At 42.2% G+C, this 12955-nt stretch overlaps 1 protein-coding gene across 5 annotated transcripts; it reads right to left on the bottom strand.

Moving 5' to 3' along the window:
- Positions 1-25: 25 nt before the first annotated feature.
- On the bottom strand, positions 26-12954 carry IL22RA2 (interleukin 22 receptor subunit alpha 2). Of its 5 annotated transcripts, none has more exons than XM_048296056.1 (7): positions 6173-12954; positions 5144-5196; positions 4593-4696; positions 4053-4231; positions 2641-2810; positions 2030-2208; positions 26-923 (listed from the first exon to the last, which is right to left on the bottom strand). In XM_048296056.1, the coding sequence occupies exons 1-6, from the start codon at positions 6234-6236 to the stop codon at positions 2053-2055; spliced, it is 726 nt and encodes a 241-aa protein (XP_048152013.1). In that variant the 5' UTR covers positions 6237-12954; the 3' UTR covers positions 26-923; positions 2030-2052. The 5 variants fall into 5 exon arrangements, with proteins under 5 accessions (XP_048152013.1, XP_048152016.1, XP_048152014.1 ...); XM_048296059.1 differs by having other exon boundaries at positions 6710-12954; XM_048296057.1 differs by lacking the exon at positions 4593-4696 and having other exon boundaries at positions 5046-5196.
- Position 12955: the final 1 nt, after the last annotated feature.

The raw sequence follows: 12955 nt of genomic DNA, 5'->3' as shown, positions 1-12955 counted from the left end.
TGTGAAGAATATAAAAGTTAAAACCTAATAATGGTATCCTGATGCACCCCAGGATGCCATTGGCCTTCCTGGCCACAAGGGCACTGCCAGCTTGTGATCAACTGGTCATCCACCAGGACTCCCAGGTCCTTTTCTGGAGAGCTGCTCTGTGGGAGGTCAGATGCATGCCTATGCTGGTACTTGGGGTTATTCCTCCCCAGGTGCAGAACCCTACACTTGCCCTTGTTGAACCTCATTAAGTTTCTCTCCACCCAATTTTCCAGCCTATCAAGGTCTCACTGAATGACAGCACAGCCCTCTGGTTTATCAGCCACTCCCCACAGTTTTGTTTCCTCAGCAAAGTTGCTGAGGATCTCTTTCCTTTAACTGTCTTTCACTGAATGGAAGAGAGGATCTTTCCTGTTTTAGTTTACATGCATTCCTGGTTTGAATGTCAGAAATTTGACTGTCAGAAATATTATGTTGAGGTACTATGAAGACACTGTGAGCATGGAAATACTCCTGTATTGTACATTTCTTATTTTAAAGAAAGGACACTTTTTTCATTTTCTGTTTTAATCATTGTAGAAAATATAAAATATTTGAAACTCTATTTCATAGATTGTATTTTAATTCCAAGACTTAAAATACAAAACCCCTAGAGGCAATCTTAAGGATATTTCCACAAAGACTTTTTTTCATGGTTTTGTTTTTATATTACAAGACTGTTTCCTTTGAAAATGCAAATATGTACCATCATAAATTGTAATACGGGACATACAAAGAATCCTTGACCTTCATGTAGCATTAAATGATTGTGATGAATCAAATAATTTAATGCAGCAGAGGTTAAATCAATACATCCAAGTATGTATTCCAGACACAGACAGCAGATGTTGATTTACAGCTGGACCTGTGATGGAAGGCATCTTCTGCCATTATCCCTGCAATGGGGAAGAGAAAGAGAATTGCTGCTGGTGTGTGCATTTAAGCTGGGTGGTATTAAACTGAACTGACATTCAATACATGCCATTCACCTGCATCTGTCCTGTCCCTCTGCAGGTTGTTTGGAAGTCCAGCTCTAACCTGAGTTTCCAGCTCTTTACAGTACAGGCAAACCAAGAAAAAATGCAGGAAATTCCCCTAGAAAGTGACTCCCTCCTTAGCCTAAGCCCACTGACCAAGACTCAAGAGACATCAATGTTATGCACCATATTATGAAGCAGAAGAAAGGAAAACTTTTATAGTTTTAGGGTAGAGAGCCGCGAACAGAAGCCCAGGTTCAAACTCTGACACTTTTCCAGTTTTTCTCTGTTACCCCAAATCTGAGCTTTCTAAGGCCAATTCCAATCAAGTCAAGTTTGGGTTAGATCTTTGTACACTCCATGCCTTTGCACCTGCAAGGCAGGATTGATTGATAGCAAATCTTTTGGCTGGGCAAATGATAGGTGACAATACTCTAGTGACTGAGGTAATTAAAAACCAGATTTTTCAGACCAGCCAGTGCAGATAATTCTTGCATTTTGGCCCATGAGAACTCATGACATTTGATAATTGATTTATTTTTAAACACACTACACCGAAGAGTGGCCATGAAAAGGGGACAGGCTCATTTTAAGTAATCCATCAGATCAATTCCTGAGCAGAACGGGCTGGAAGAGCTTTCAGGAGAATTGCATGTTAATAAAGTTGGAGGTCACTCATTTTTCTAATTAATTATTACTTGACAGAAAAAAATTATGAAAGCCATACTATGTATAACTATTTAACTATACTATGTATAACTGTTTAAAGAAAGGGAAGAAGCAGATATTTCTGAGGACAGTGCCAGCATTCAAATAAGTGTCTATCCCATTCCTCTAATCATCTTGGCCTTATCATTCTTACCTGATGTGCATCTGAGATTATGTAAGAATTCCAGCTAATATTGTCATGTGGGATGGCAGTTTCTATGACACACTTTTTTCTCTGCTTTTGGAGAGTATCTGCCTTTGGTGAGGGGATAGATCTTGACTTCCAGAGTCATGTCCAGTTTCAGCCAGTGACTTACCTGTCTCAGAGGTGCCAGCCCTGTCACTGCAGCACGGTACATTGCCTGCTGCTGTAGGCACTGCTGCGGTCCAGCATCGGCACGTACGTTTTAGCCACGATGCAGTAGCTGACTCCAGGCCTCAAGTCTTGTATTTTAATAACCTTGTCTTTCCCTTCATACACCAGGACTCTGTGTTGCTTCACACAGAGTGGAGAGAAAAGAGCCAGTCAAGCACATTTCCCTAGCAAGTGTGTCTGTGAGTCAAGTTTGATGAGAACAGAGGATGCAGAACAGTACATGGACTTATACAAACTCAACAGCATTAAAAACTTACCTATGCTTTTTTAAGAAAATCCCTCCCTCCTCCCCCCCATTCCTCTCCTGTCCCAATTTTTTAATCTAGGTCATAGATTATGAAGTATTAAGTTGATGGAAAATAATACAGGGAGGAATTACAACTCAATTCAATCAAACTCAATTCCTAAAAAATAAGCTTTGTTTTCAAACACTTGCACAGTCATCACTGCTCTCACAATCCCAGAAAACTGTTTCAACAGTAAAAAGTATGGTGTGCCCATACTTTCCTGGCTTTTCAGTGGTAAAGGGTTCATATCCAAATATGCTCTTACCTCATCTAGCAAGTTGTTAATTATGAAGACTTGATACAGCAGATCATAATAATTTGTCATTGTTATTTTGCTGCCTCTCTTCCTTTTATAAGGGGACTGTGGAGCCTGGAGCTTTACTATTATGGAGTTGTTGCTATGAACCACAGTTACCATTGGAGGTCCTACCATAGCTGTGGAAAAAAACCAAAGCTATAAACACAGTTATAGTTTATTAATAATATTTCATAGATGCAATTTGAATCCATTCAACAAATGCTCACATTACCAACAATATATATGCTGTATTTACTCTGCAAGTGACACTTCATAAATTCTTACTTTTTGGTGTTTATTGGCTATTGTTATTTTGGAGGTGACATTTCTTGTGTTTGTAAATCTATCTTTGAGCCAAACTTTTTGAAATCCCTTAGAGCTGCATGTTGTTAAGTGCTGACCAGTCAAACAAAATTCCAGAATTGCCCTGATTTTCTTTTTCCCTCATATTTGTCTGTGTGCTTGGACTGCACAAAACGTCCATTTGAACCATTTCAGCTATGCCAAGGATGCAGTTTCCATCATCACTTTCAAATATTTTGCAATCAGCTTGGTAAAACACAGCTAAGGATTCGAGCTAGTGCCTGCATACATGTGTGTGCAGCACCAGAAATGTGGGGACACAGGGCAGCAGCTGCCACATGAATCCCTCCAGGAGGAGGAGGTGGCACAGGGCAAGATGTTCTGGTTTTGCTGCAAGGTACTGCTTTATGTCAAAGCTTGTGGTTTCATCTGTGCAGGAGGCTCAAGGTAGTTTGCACTTCGAGGCTGTGAAGTGACCCACACTGACAATTCGATTTTGCATTGACCAGTGGGGGAAAATGAGTTAATTCATGGTGAACTTACTAGGTACACTGCTACTGTTCAGTGTTTGGGCAGTCCTCTATTTCTAACATACTGTGGCACTATAATGACAGTACTAACCAAAAGCTTTGCATATGTCCTTTCTATGTCCTTTCCTGCAGTCAGGAAAGTGAGAAGAACAGTGGCCACACACCACGCAGCTCTGTTCTCTTTTCCCCCCAAGCAAAGAATGCTTCCTTTTTTATTGTCTTGAGTCCTGTCCTTCCAGCAGCTCCAAAAATGCCTGAAAATAATTTGTGTAGTTCCATGCCCAGAGGAAGAGGTTGAACTAAAGGGATCTTTTGATCTCCTAATTACTGGTAAATGGCTATTTAGCCATAATTGCTTGGCTTTCAAGTGTGTGGAGAATTACTTTGGCATAACACCTCACCTGAGAGCTATTGACTCACTTCTTTAGGTACAGCTTCGTGGCTAGAAAAGGATCACTCATGTTTGCAAATTGTGAGCAGAAATGATGCATTCCCTGCCACAGAAGATCAAATTCCTTCCTGGGGGACACATACGTCTGCACTTACTTTCTCGCCAGGGAGTGAATCTGCAGCTGAGGCTCCAGCTGGAATAGACACCAGCCAAGGTGGCTCTCACCCTGCCGTAGTAAGGCTCCTGGATGTCAGAGGTCTCATGTGTTAGGTCACAGACACGGCTGGGAATCCCCCAGCAGTTGTCTTTGTTTTGCCACGTGCTCTGCCCATACCTATGGAGAAAGAGGAGGAAGGATGTAAACTTTAGGGATCACTGCCTGTGTCCATGCAGATTCTTAGCCATCTGTTTTACTCCAGTGGCACTGACAAGCGTTCTGCCATGGAAATTAACTGCCTTTAGTTTGCAAACAGGGAAGGCTGATTTCATGGGCGTTTGGGAGCTACAGGTTTCTGTCTTTTCTGAAAGAAATCTAAAGCACAGACATGGGTCACCAGCCCTGTAGGAAGCCACTTCTTACTTGCCCCATGGGAGAGGCACTCAAGCTTCGGCTTAGCCAGGGTGTTCAATGATGGGCAGAATACCAGATTTCACCGGCCAGTTTCCCAAGGGCGATAATGATTTCAGGCACTCACCAGTGTGCCAGGGATGGGAGCAGACCCTGAGGACCAGCCCCTAATGTTGCCTCAAGCTTTCCATGCAAGGCATCTTGAGGCAGTGTCGTGGGCAAGGTAGGCCACTGAAATAAAATAAACGTCCTATTACAGAAGAACTTGACCTACCTAGACCTGCTTCAGGCAGGTGGCTGGACCCAATGACCTTCAGAGATCCCCTGAAAACTACATTTTTCTTCAAATCCTTGGTGCAATGAAGGTGCAGAGCATCAGCACAGAGGTGCTTATTCCTTGCCTGCCTCATGCTGCTTGACTGCACCTTATGGAATTGATAAGTGCAGAAACAACTGAGAGCTGGCAGCCAAGCAGGACGTGGCTGTTCCCCGGGAATGAGAGCATCCTGTCACCTGAGAAATCCTTTTGACGTGCCCAGCAGGGATAAGGCCCAGCACAGTAGAAGGCCCCGGTACTTACACTTTGTACTGCACAAAGTAGAGCGCATCTCTCGCCTCTCTGGCCCACCCAGGCTGCCAATGCAAAGTGGTGTTGAAGTTTAATGAATGAAACTCTACCTTCTGCGGCTTAATCGAATCTTGCAGGTCTTGGTTTTCCAAAACTAAAAGCGCTGCAAATAGGAAGGAATGATAACAGAATGCATTTGTCACAGACATGCTCCTCTGTATTGGAATCAGAGGGTATTGCTACAGACCATTTAGTTTCATGACCACAGGGAAATTAAATCTCCTGGATCTCACATTCAAAACTTTCCAAGTCATGAGATCAAACAATTACAGAAGAAGCACATTTAGAAGTACAAAAGGAATACTTTTATGTGGTCTGAGAGTTTGGAGGTGAGTTTTTTTCTGTTTGTTTTGGGTTTGTTTGTTGTTATTTTGTTCTTTTTTTTTTTGTTTGTTTGTTGTTTGTTGGTATAATTCTCCTCAGTGAGTTTGCTGCTGTGCAAGATGCCTCATGAACATCCCAGGAAACAAACCCTTCAGATCTATTCAGAGTCTGCAGTAAGCAGCCCCATCAATACTTAAAAGTCAAGTGCCCTTTCTCTCTTTACTCCACATCTCAGCTTTAACCTGAAGAGAATATAGCTCTTTTAACTGTTGGCACAGTTGTGTTTACCAGCTCCTGCCTAATAAACAATCACCTTAAATTCACTGCTTTTCCTGTCTGTACCACTGGAAAAGCTGACAGTTTTCAAGATCATCTTTTTTCAAACTGCAATATTACTTATAACAGATTCAGTTAACAACCTCTCTGAAGCATTCAAATCCTAGTATTTTTGTGGGTTTTGCAACCCAGATGACAGCAGCTTTTACTCTGGCATAGCACAGAATCATATAAGACTTGTACTGGCTGAACTGAAACTGGCAATACAGCCATGAAAAAATCTAATGGGCAACACGTTCATTTTATCTGCATTTGACAACCTGGGAAGATAAAATAACAAACTAATTTGAAAGTGACTGGGTTTTGAAACCCAGCAGAAGATACAGAGATTTCTTGGCTCATCCAAAAATTCAATAACAAGCCCTGTCCTCTCACCCCCCACTTCCCACACAGGAAAAGAGAGAAAAACCCTTACTTACAAGTTGTCTCAACCTGAAGTAGGTGCATCAGTAAGCAGAGGAAGGACAGCATGATCCTCCTCATGCTTAGGAGAGCAGCTCCATGACTGAAAAGCACCTATCTTCCTCTTGGGCATGTCTTATGAGGAAGTAATCATTAAGCACTCCAGAGTTCCCCTTATTTTCAGTGGTTTCCAAATTCCCCGGTTTGGCTTTGGTTTAATTTAGCTGGAGAACATATGAGTAGCTCTAAATTAAACATGAGCAATTGTTCTTTCTTGGCAGCTGTGGTCATGCAGAAGTTTGGAACTAATTATGAACCAAGCCATTATGAAAGAGGTCCTTTTTTTAAGACACTAATTCCCAAATGACGTCTGCCAATATTGCTTTATCCCATAAATTTGTCACAGAAGCTTGCTTGCTTGCCATGCTAAGATTTTTAATAGTTATTTATTTATTTGTTTGTATATTATTTGTATGTTTGTACATTTTCAGTTCACTAGTTGCTCAGAGCTTAAGAACACAAGAAATTTTGCTCCAAAGATATAAAATACCTACCCATGGGATGTCCTCTGGTTTGATGGACTGCCTCTGGGTCAAAAGCAAGAGATGGAGTTTGCAGGTGTGCTGGTGGCAGGACATCATCTTGGGGGCTGTCACTGGAGGACTGAGGGGCTGTGAAATCGCTTCTGGCTGTTGGGCAGCACGTTCACCCCACACTGGCTGCTGGGAGATGCTGGGAGGCCAGGGAAGTTGCAGGACTGACTGCCTCCGGACAGGGATCGGGAAGGTAAGCCCAGCCCATAGGGCCAAAGTGCCACTCTGGGTTGGACTTTCAGACTGCCCAGTCATATGCTCCAATTGGTGCAGGTGTGCTCCAACACTGCCTGCACAAATACTGGCATTTGTCAATGTTATCCTCTGGATCCTGCCTGCCCAAGATGTACAGACCCCCAGGGCTGGGGATGCCAGGGCTCCCCGGCGAGAACAATCTCACTTCGTGCTTGCAAATGCTTTAATGCCACGTGCACGCCTGCCTGGTGGGAGATGAGTTTTGTGCTCCTGGGATGCATAGAAAGCTCAGACTATTCGGTTGCTGGTGGTGAATGTGGTGCTACTGCTGAGCCTTGCCCCTCACTCTTCCCTCCCCAAAAGCTCCCCGATGCTGACACCCACTGGTACTTCACTGCTCAAGCACTAGTGCAACTAAGCAAAAGTCAGGATGCATTCTCTTTTTGAAAACTCATGATGATAAGCAAGAGGAGAAAAATGCTAATTTTGTAAGACTTAGCACAGCCCTGCATAACAGCTTCCACAAAAGGAGTAATGGATATGAAGACTACTTGTCTGCAAACAAACAAAAATGTCATGAAGTCATCTTTACTTTGGGAAAACATGGAAACAGAAGACTTGTCAGGTCAAAAAAAAGTGCAAGTTCTGGTTCAAATGAACTTATTTAAAGGCCACCTGTTGTATTGAACAAACCAAACAACATCTAATCAAGAAGCTGACCTTGGTCAGATAGACGGGCACAGGGTCTCAGTTCAGCTGATCACCTATACCTCATTATACCAGCACCAAACCTGCAGCATATATAGTAAAATGCTGACTGTGTAGCTTTGAGTAATGAATTAGTCAAACCAATTAAGGGAATTAAAGAACTGAGAAAAAATGAAGAACACCACGTCACCAAAATGAAGGCAGAAGTCAGAAAGTCTATCTCTAGCTGCAGATTTTTTATCTATCCATTTCCCAAACACATCTTCAAAATCCAGTGACCTTTAAGTAGTTCCCCATACCAAATTCAATTAGTATTTCATCATGTTATATGAGCTCAAGTACGGGAATAGGGAACTTTTACAAACCAATCACTAGTCTGAAAGGTCATCAATGTTTAGTCACAGGTCCTGTATTTGTTTACTTGACTTGTACACACCTTCCCATATCCTGGGAAGCAGCCCATTGCCAGGAGCTGAAGTGTGGACCTTTGTCAAAGTTCCTTTTGATGGTGGCTTCTCCTAGAAGAGCAGAGCTGAGGGCCAGCGTGCCGGCGCCAGCAGGTTTTGCTCGGAAAAGGCTGCACTGCGATGTGGTGAAACAGGGCAAGAAATGCCTGTCACATGGGGAAACCCAGGGTTTCCTGTGCACTGCACTCTGATAGTGTTTAATCGGCAGCTGGGCTTGGCATTCTGCAGTAATCAGTAACGCTTCACATAATTTCTGTTGTCTTTGAAACAGCCGCTATTTCAATAGTAGGCTATTAGCACCTGTAACACTGTGCTACTCATCAGCCTCAGTCACGCTGCTTCAGTGCTTTGGGTGATAAAAATCACTAGAGTCAAAGAAGGACCAGCTGCACACACACACACACACACACACGCAGACATGGACATACAAATATGTCTGGAGTCTCAAAGAATATGCACATGGTGTATAGAGTGCATTTCAAAATGTAAACTATTGAGGAACGCAGGATGATGCACACTGCAATGGTATTTAAAATACAGGAACTTTTATAAACAGTATTACGGGTATTCTGAACAGCACTTTAAGAAGTGGAAAGTTAAAATGTGTTACTTAGCCCAGCAGAATCCACATAAGTAATTATGCTACTAGCTCGTCCTAGCTTACACTGCAGCATCTTTCTGATCCAAACCATTGTGAAACAGCAGAACTGGTATTTTTGTGAACCAACATAGAAAACCACGGGTATGAGAATTTTTTCCATTGCTGAAATAGAAACCTATCTGAATGCAGGGTAAACAGCTTTCTTTCTCCTGAGGACAGATTATTGCTACACAGAGTTAAAAGGCAACTACATTTTTGCTGAAAGCTGCTTGACCCATCTCATTTGACAGGACCACCTCCTTGTTACTCTTTTTTTTTTCTTTTTCCCTTGAATGAGGTGTTTCCCATACATAAGAGGAGAAAATGTAACCCTGAAACTGCTACTGTAGCACTACCTTTGGCTTTTCAGATGCGAGTCTCTGATTACTTGCAGTGAATGTGAGATGGGTTTTGCTTACAGGCCTGGATGAGGATGTGGGAGGATGAAGAAAGCATACCCAAAGCATACAGAGAATACTTCTAGTAACTGGCAGAGGCCAGGCAATTCTCTCTCATGTGTAGCATTTCACACAAAAATAAAAAAAGTGAGCGGTTCATGTTACTCTAGACCTAAAGACTATTCACAATTGGAGCCACAGTTTTCAGTCTTTTCTAAACAGCCAGTGTGGACTTAGAGGAAAACCTGTATTGAGAGGGGGCTCTGGAGGTCACCCAGTCCAGCCTCAGCACAGGGCTAGTGGCAATTTTATCCTAGAGTTAACCGCTTTTAATGTGAGTTTCCCCCTGCACATCCTAGGGGGATTCCTCTGCTGCAATTTATGACAGCTGTTTTTTGTGGTTTTCCTGGGAGCTTCAGATAAGAGCCTGCCATTTCTGCAAATGTTACAGTTGGCTGTAGTTGGCAATTAGATCTCTCCCGAGTGCCACCTCTCCTGGCTGAAGGGATCCAGCTCCCTCAGCTTCTTCTGATGCACCATGTGCAGCAGGGCAGCCTTTCACCAGCTCAGTGGGGATTGGGAAAATGAATCACTACACACAAAAATTAAAACAAAAGCAAACACACAGTCAGGCCGGAGGGACTTTTCAGATTTTTTTTCCCCCTGATCTGCAGGGAAGAGATACTGCATCACATATGTTCTTGCAGAGAAGGTTTTGAGGAAGCGACACAGACTTTCACTGCACAGTGTGTGCCTTCCCTGCTTCCTGCCCACAGGTACAAACTGTTCACCTCTCACTGTTAAAGAGCTTGGGTCAACATTTTAAAGATTACAGTTAGAAGTTCCCAATGCTGTAGCTGCATCTACATAGTGAGACATTTCACCATATTAAAGATGAAGATCTGCTGAAGGCTCAAAAGTAGCAAGTCATTATTTGCACATGCAGTATTTATTTAACAATGTGCAACACACTGAATTGACTGGGAAGTTAGTAACCAACACTAACATTCATTAGGAACTGAAATTAATACCAAACCCCAAAATAGCTCAAAGCCTTTTATTTAAATGACAAGTTCCCTTAAAATGGTCAGTTTTTCTCACTTGCAAAGCCATAGAATTATATTTTTTCCTACCACTAAGAAGTGCTGTAGCTTGTTTAAGTCCATTAAGACCCACTTTTTAGGTTGTGGATCCCTCACCAAGTCATCTGCAGACAAAAAACTACCAGCTTGGAGACACGCAGAATTAATATTCCATAATTTGTCAGTTTTGCTTAGGTAATCTTCACAGCATAGTAAAGGTGCCAAGTGTTCACTCAGCCAACAGAAACCACAGATAAGACTGGAGAGGTACAACACAAACATTGCTTATGCTTTCTTGGTCCGCCTACTAAAGTAAAGAAAGGTTCAAAGCCTGGTAGGGCCAATGCTCTCTGACACACTGCCACCAGAGGCAGCTGAGGCAACTCCTGGAATATTGGTGAGTAGGATATGACCCACACACTGATTTTTGTGTAGGGGGTGGTTCGAAGCCTCTGCACCTGATCACCAAGGTGCTGTCCAGGCTACAGACCACACAGGGCTGACTCAGCACACAGCACAGAGGGCAAGGGGTTGGCAGGCCTGCACTCAGGAACTGACTCATGCAACTGAGATGCCTGCTTCCGTATCTGTCATTAAAAATTAGGCTGCAGGAGGAGCAAACATTCCTGGTAGCTACTTTGGGCAATAAAACATGGAAAGATGCAAGCTCCAGGGGTTTCTCTGGCCAAGGGAAAGAAGAAATAGAAGAAAAAAAAAGAAATTGCCTTTCACTCATTTCTTCTGCAAGGCCAAGTTTGCACACATCGCACTTTCTAGCCTGTGGCTCCGTTCTGTGATTGTCTTGAATTCTCAGTATCATCTCTCCACCATCCAAGGAGTGCAAACTCTAGACCAGAAAGTCCATTCTTACAACAATCTTTACCACCACCATCTCCAAATACCTACTGAATTTGTATATACACTGTAGTTTTACAAGCCTGCATTTTTCTTCCTTAATAAATACAATGTCGAAGATCTTGTGTGGATAGTCTCTGAGCATTGAGGAATCTGTGTGCTGAGCTTTTCACGACAGAACCCTCCACACTTCACATAATTGGTTTTCACACCTCTCAGAGGTGTTAGTTTCGAGTCTACTGAACGTGACCATTTAATCATTAAGATCACCCTGTAATTCTTACAGACAAAAAAGCTTTGTTCTATATTCTTTGTCTTAAAAGAAATGAAGTTTGGTGTATCTCAAATAAAATTGCTAGGTTTGCTACGCACCCTGAAGCAATTGAAAAATTAATTCTTTGTATTTCACCATCCACATTCACAGTATTTTATTGCAATTTTTATTCAGATTTGGGGGATGAGTACAAATTGCTACTATACTAAAAGCTGAGATAAGGCCAGACTGATATCTAGGATGAAGCCACACGGAAGAATGGACTGAGAAATGGAAAGATGCTCTCTACCTCCTTGCTACCACTGCCCTCTAGCCTTTCAGGCAAGCTTTTGCAACCCTTCCTTACTTGTTATAATTTATCTCACAATCACAAGTGCAGCACATTATCACAGGCTTCAACTCTGCCAAACCTGGCAGCAGAAAGCACACGACAGTTCCTTTCTTCTGGAATGGAACAGCACATGCCCCCCACCCTTCCTACAATTCACTGAGCTGCTATTAACTTGCAAAATATATTACAAAACATAACAGCCATACCCAGAAAGAAAACAGTGAATTTATTTTTGTTCTTCTTGCTCTGTATTTTCAATCAGAAAGGATTTTATTTACTCTCTTTGAAAGGGCATTTTTGAAGGGGAGTAAGTTGTTGAGTTTGAAGTTGTTTGACTTTGTGTTATTCAAGTGATGTTGGCACAGAAAAAAAGCTGTATCAGAGTCAATACCCTTCCTGCTGTACCGTTCACATTGCAAGCATTTGACAACTGCAGGACACATTGCAAGCTGGCTGGCAGAACCTCCTAGTTTGCCTGCTCATCGTTTGCTCTGCTTGTAATGCTTTTCCTCTTTCAAGCTGTGGCTGGACAGCAGAAAGTAAAATATCACACAAATAAGAGTTCAGTGATCATTTAAAACTTCTAATGAACAGTTACAGTTTCAAGGAAGGCCAGCTTCCCTCACTCTGTAGCAACTAATCCATTCAAATGGTTTGACCATTTAATCCTTGTCCACAATTTTAAAATAGAACATAAGGAAGCATCCCCAGGCCCAAGCAATAGAACTGGACTTAAGTTACTGCAGGCTGCATCAAGAGTGCCAAAGGGCAGAAGAGAAATTGCAGCACCGAGGATGAAGATGGTCAGTAGGATCCAGGAACTGGCTGCACACAGCCACAGACGGGCCACACACACCTCCCCCAAGCAGGGTTTTGATTCTCAATAATGTTCAAGCATACACTACACACATAACATGAACTGAGAGAGCTTCAAAAGCACATTTAATCTTCAGAACAAAAGACACCACTCATAAAGAGGCAAGGACACACATTTTTCTTAATTTTTTTATTTTCATATAAAACATTTAAAATGTACAGTATTTACAGGAATTTAATTACAGATTTCAGCCCAATGATTGCATCCATTTAGAGAACATGGGGCATTAATAAAAAAGAACTTCATAGTTAAAGGACTAAATTATAAAAAAAAATTCCACTCAAGAAATCTACACAGGCCACCTTTTCCTGAGATGCAAGGTGCTTCATATTTGGTTTGTCATTTTGGTTGTGTTTTGGTTTTTGGTTGTGTTTTGGTTG

Source organism: Corvus hawaiiensis, chromosome 3 (genome assembly GCF_020740725.1).
Source record: "Corvus hawaiiensis isolate bCorHaw1 chromosome 3, bCorHaw1.pri.cur, whole genome shotgun sequence".
Taxonomy (NCBI): Eukaryota; Metazoa; Chordata; class Aves; order Passeriformes; family Corvidae; genus Corvus; species Corvus hawaiiensis.
The sequence above is the reverse complement of the archived record's forward strand: the minus strand, read 5'-3'. Positions and strand labels throughout refer to the sequence as shown.

Coding starts and splice junctions, on each gene's coding strand:
- IL22RA2 (XM_048296056.1), bottom strand. CDS start 6,236: ATGAGGAGGATCATGCTGTCCTTCCTCTGCTTACTGATGCACCTACTT. Junction 4,697..5,143: donor ATTCGATTAAGCCGCAGAAG/GTAGAGTTTCAT, acceptor ATTTTATTTCAG/TGGCCTACCTTGCCCACGAC. Junction 4,232..4,592: donor CTCCCATCCCTGGCACACTG/GTGAGTGCCTGA, acceptor CTTTCTCCATAG/GTATGGGCAGAGCACGTGGC.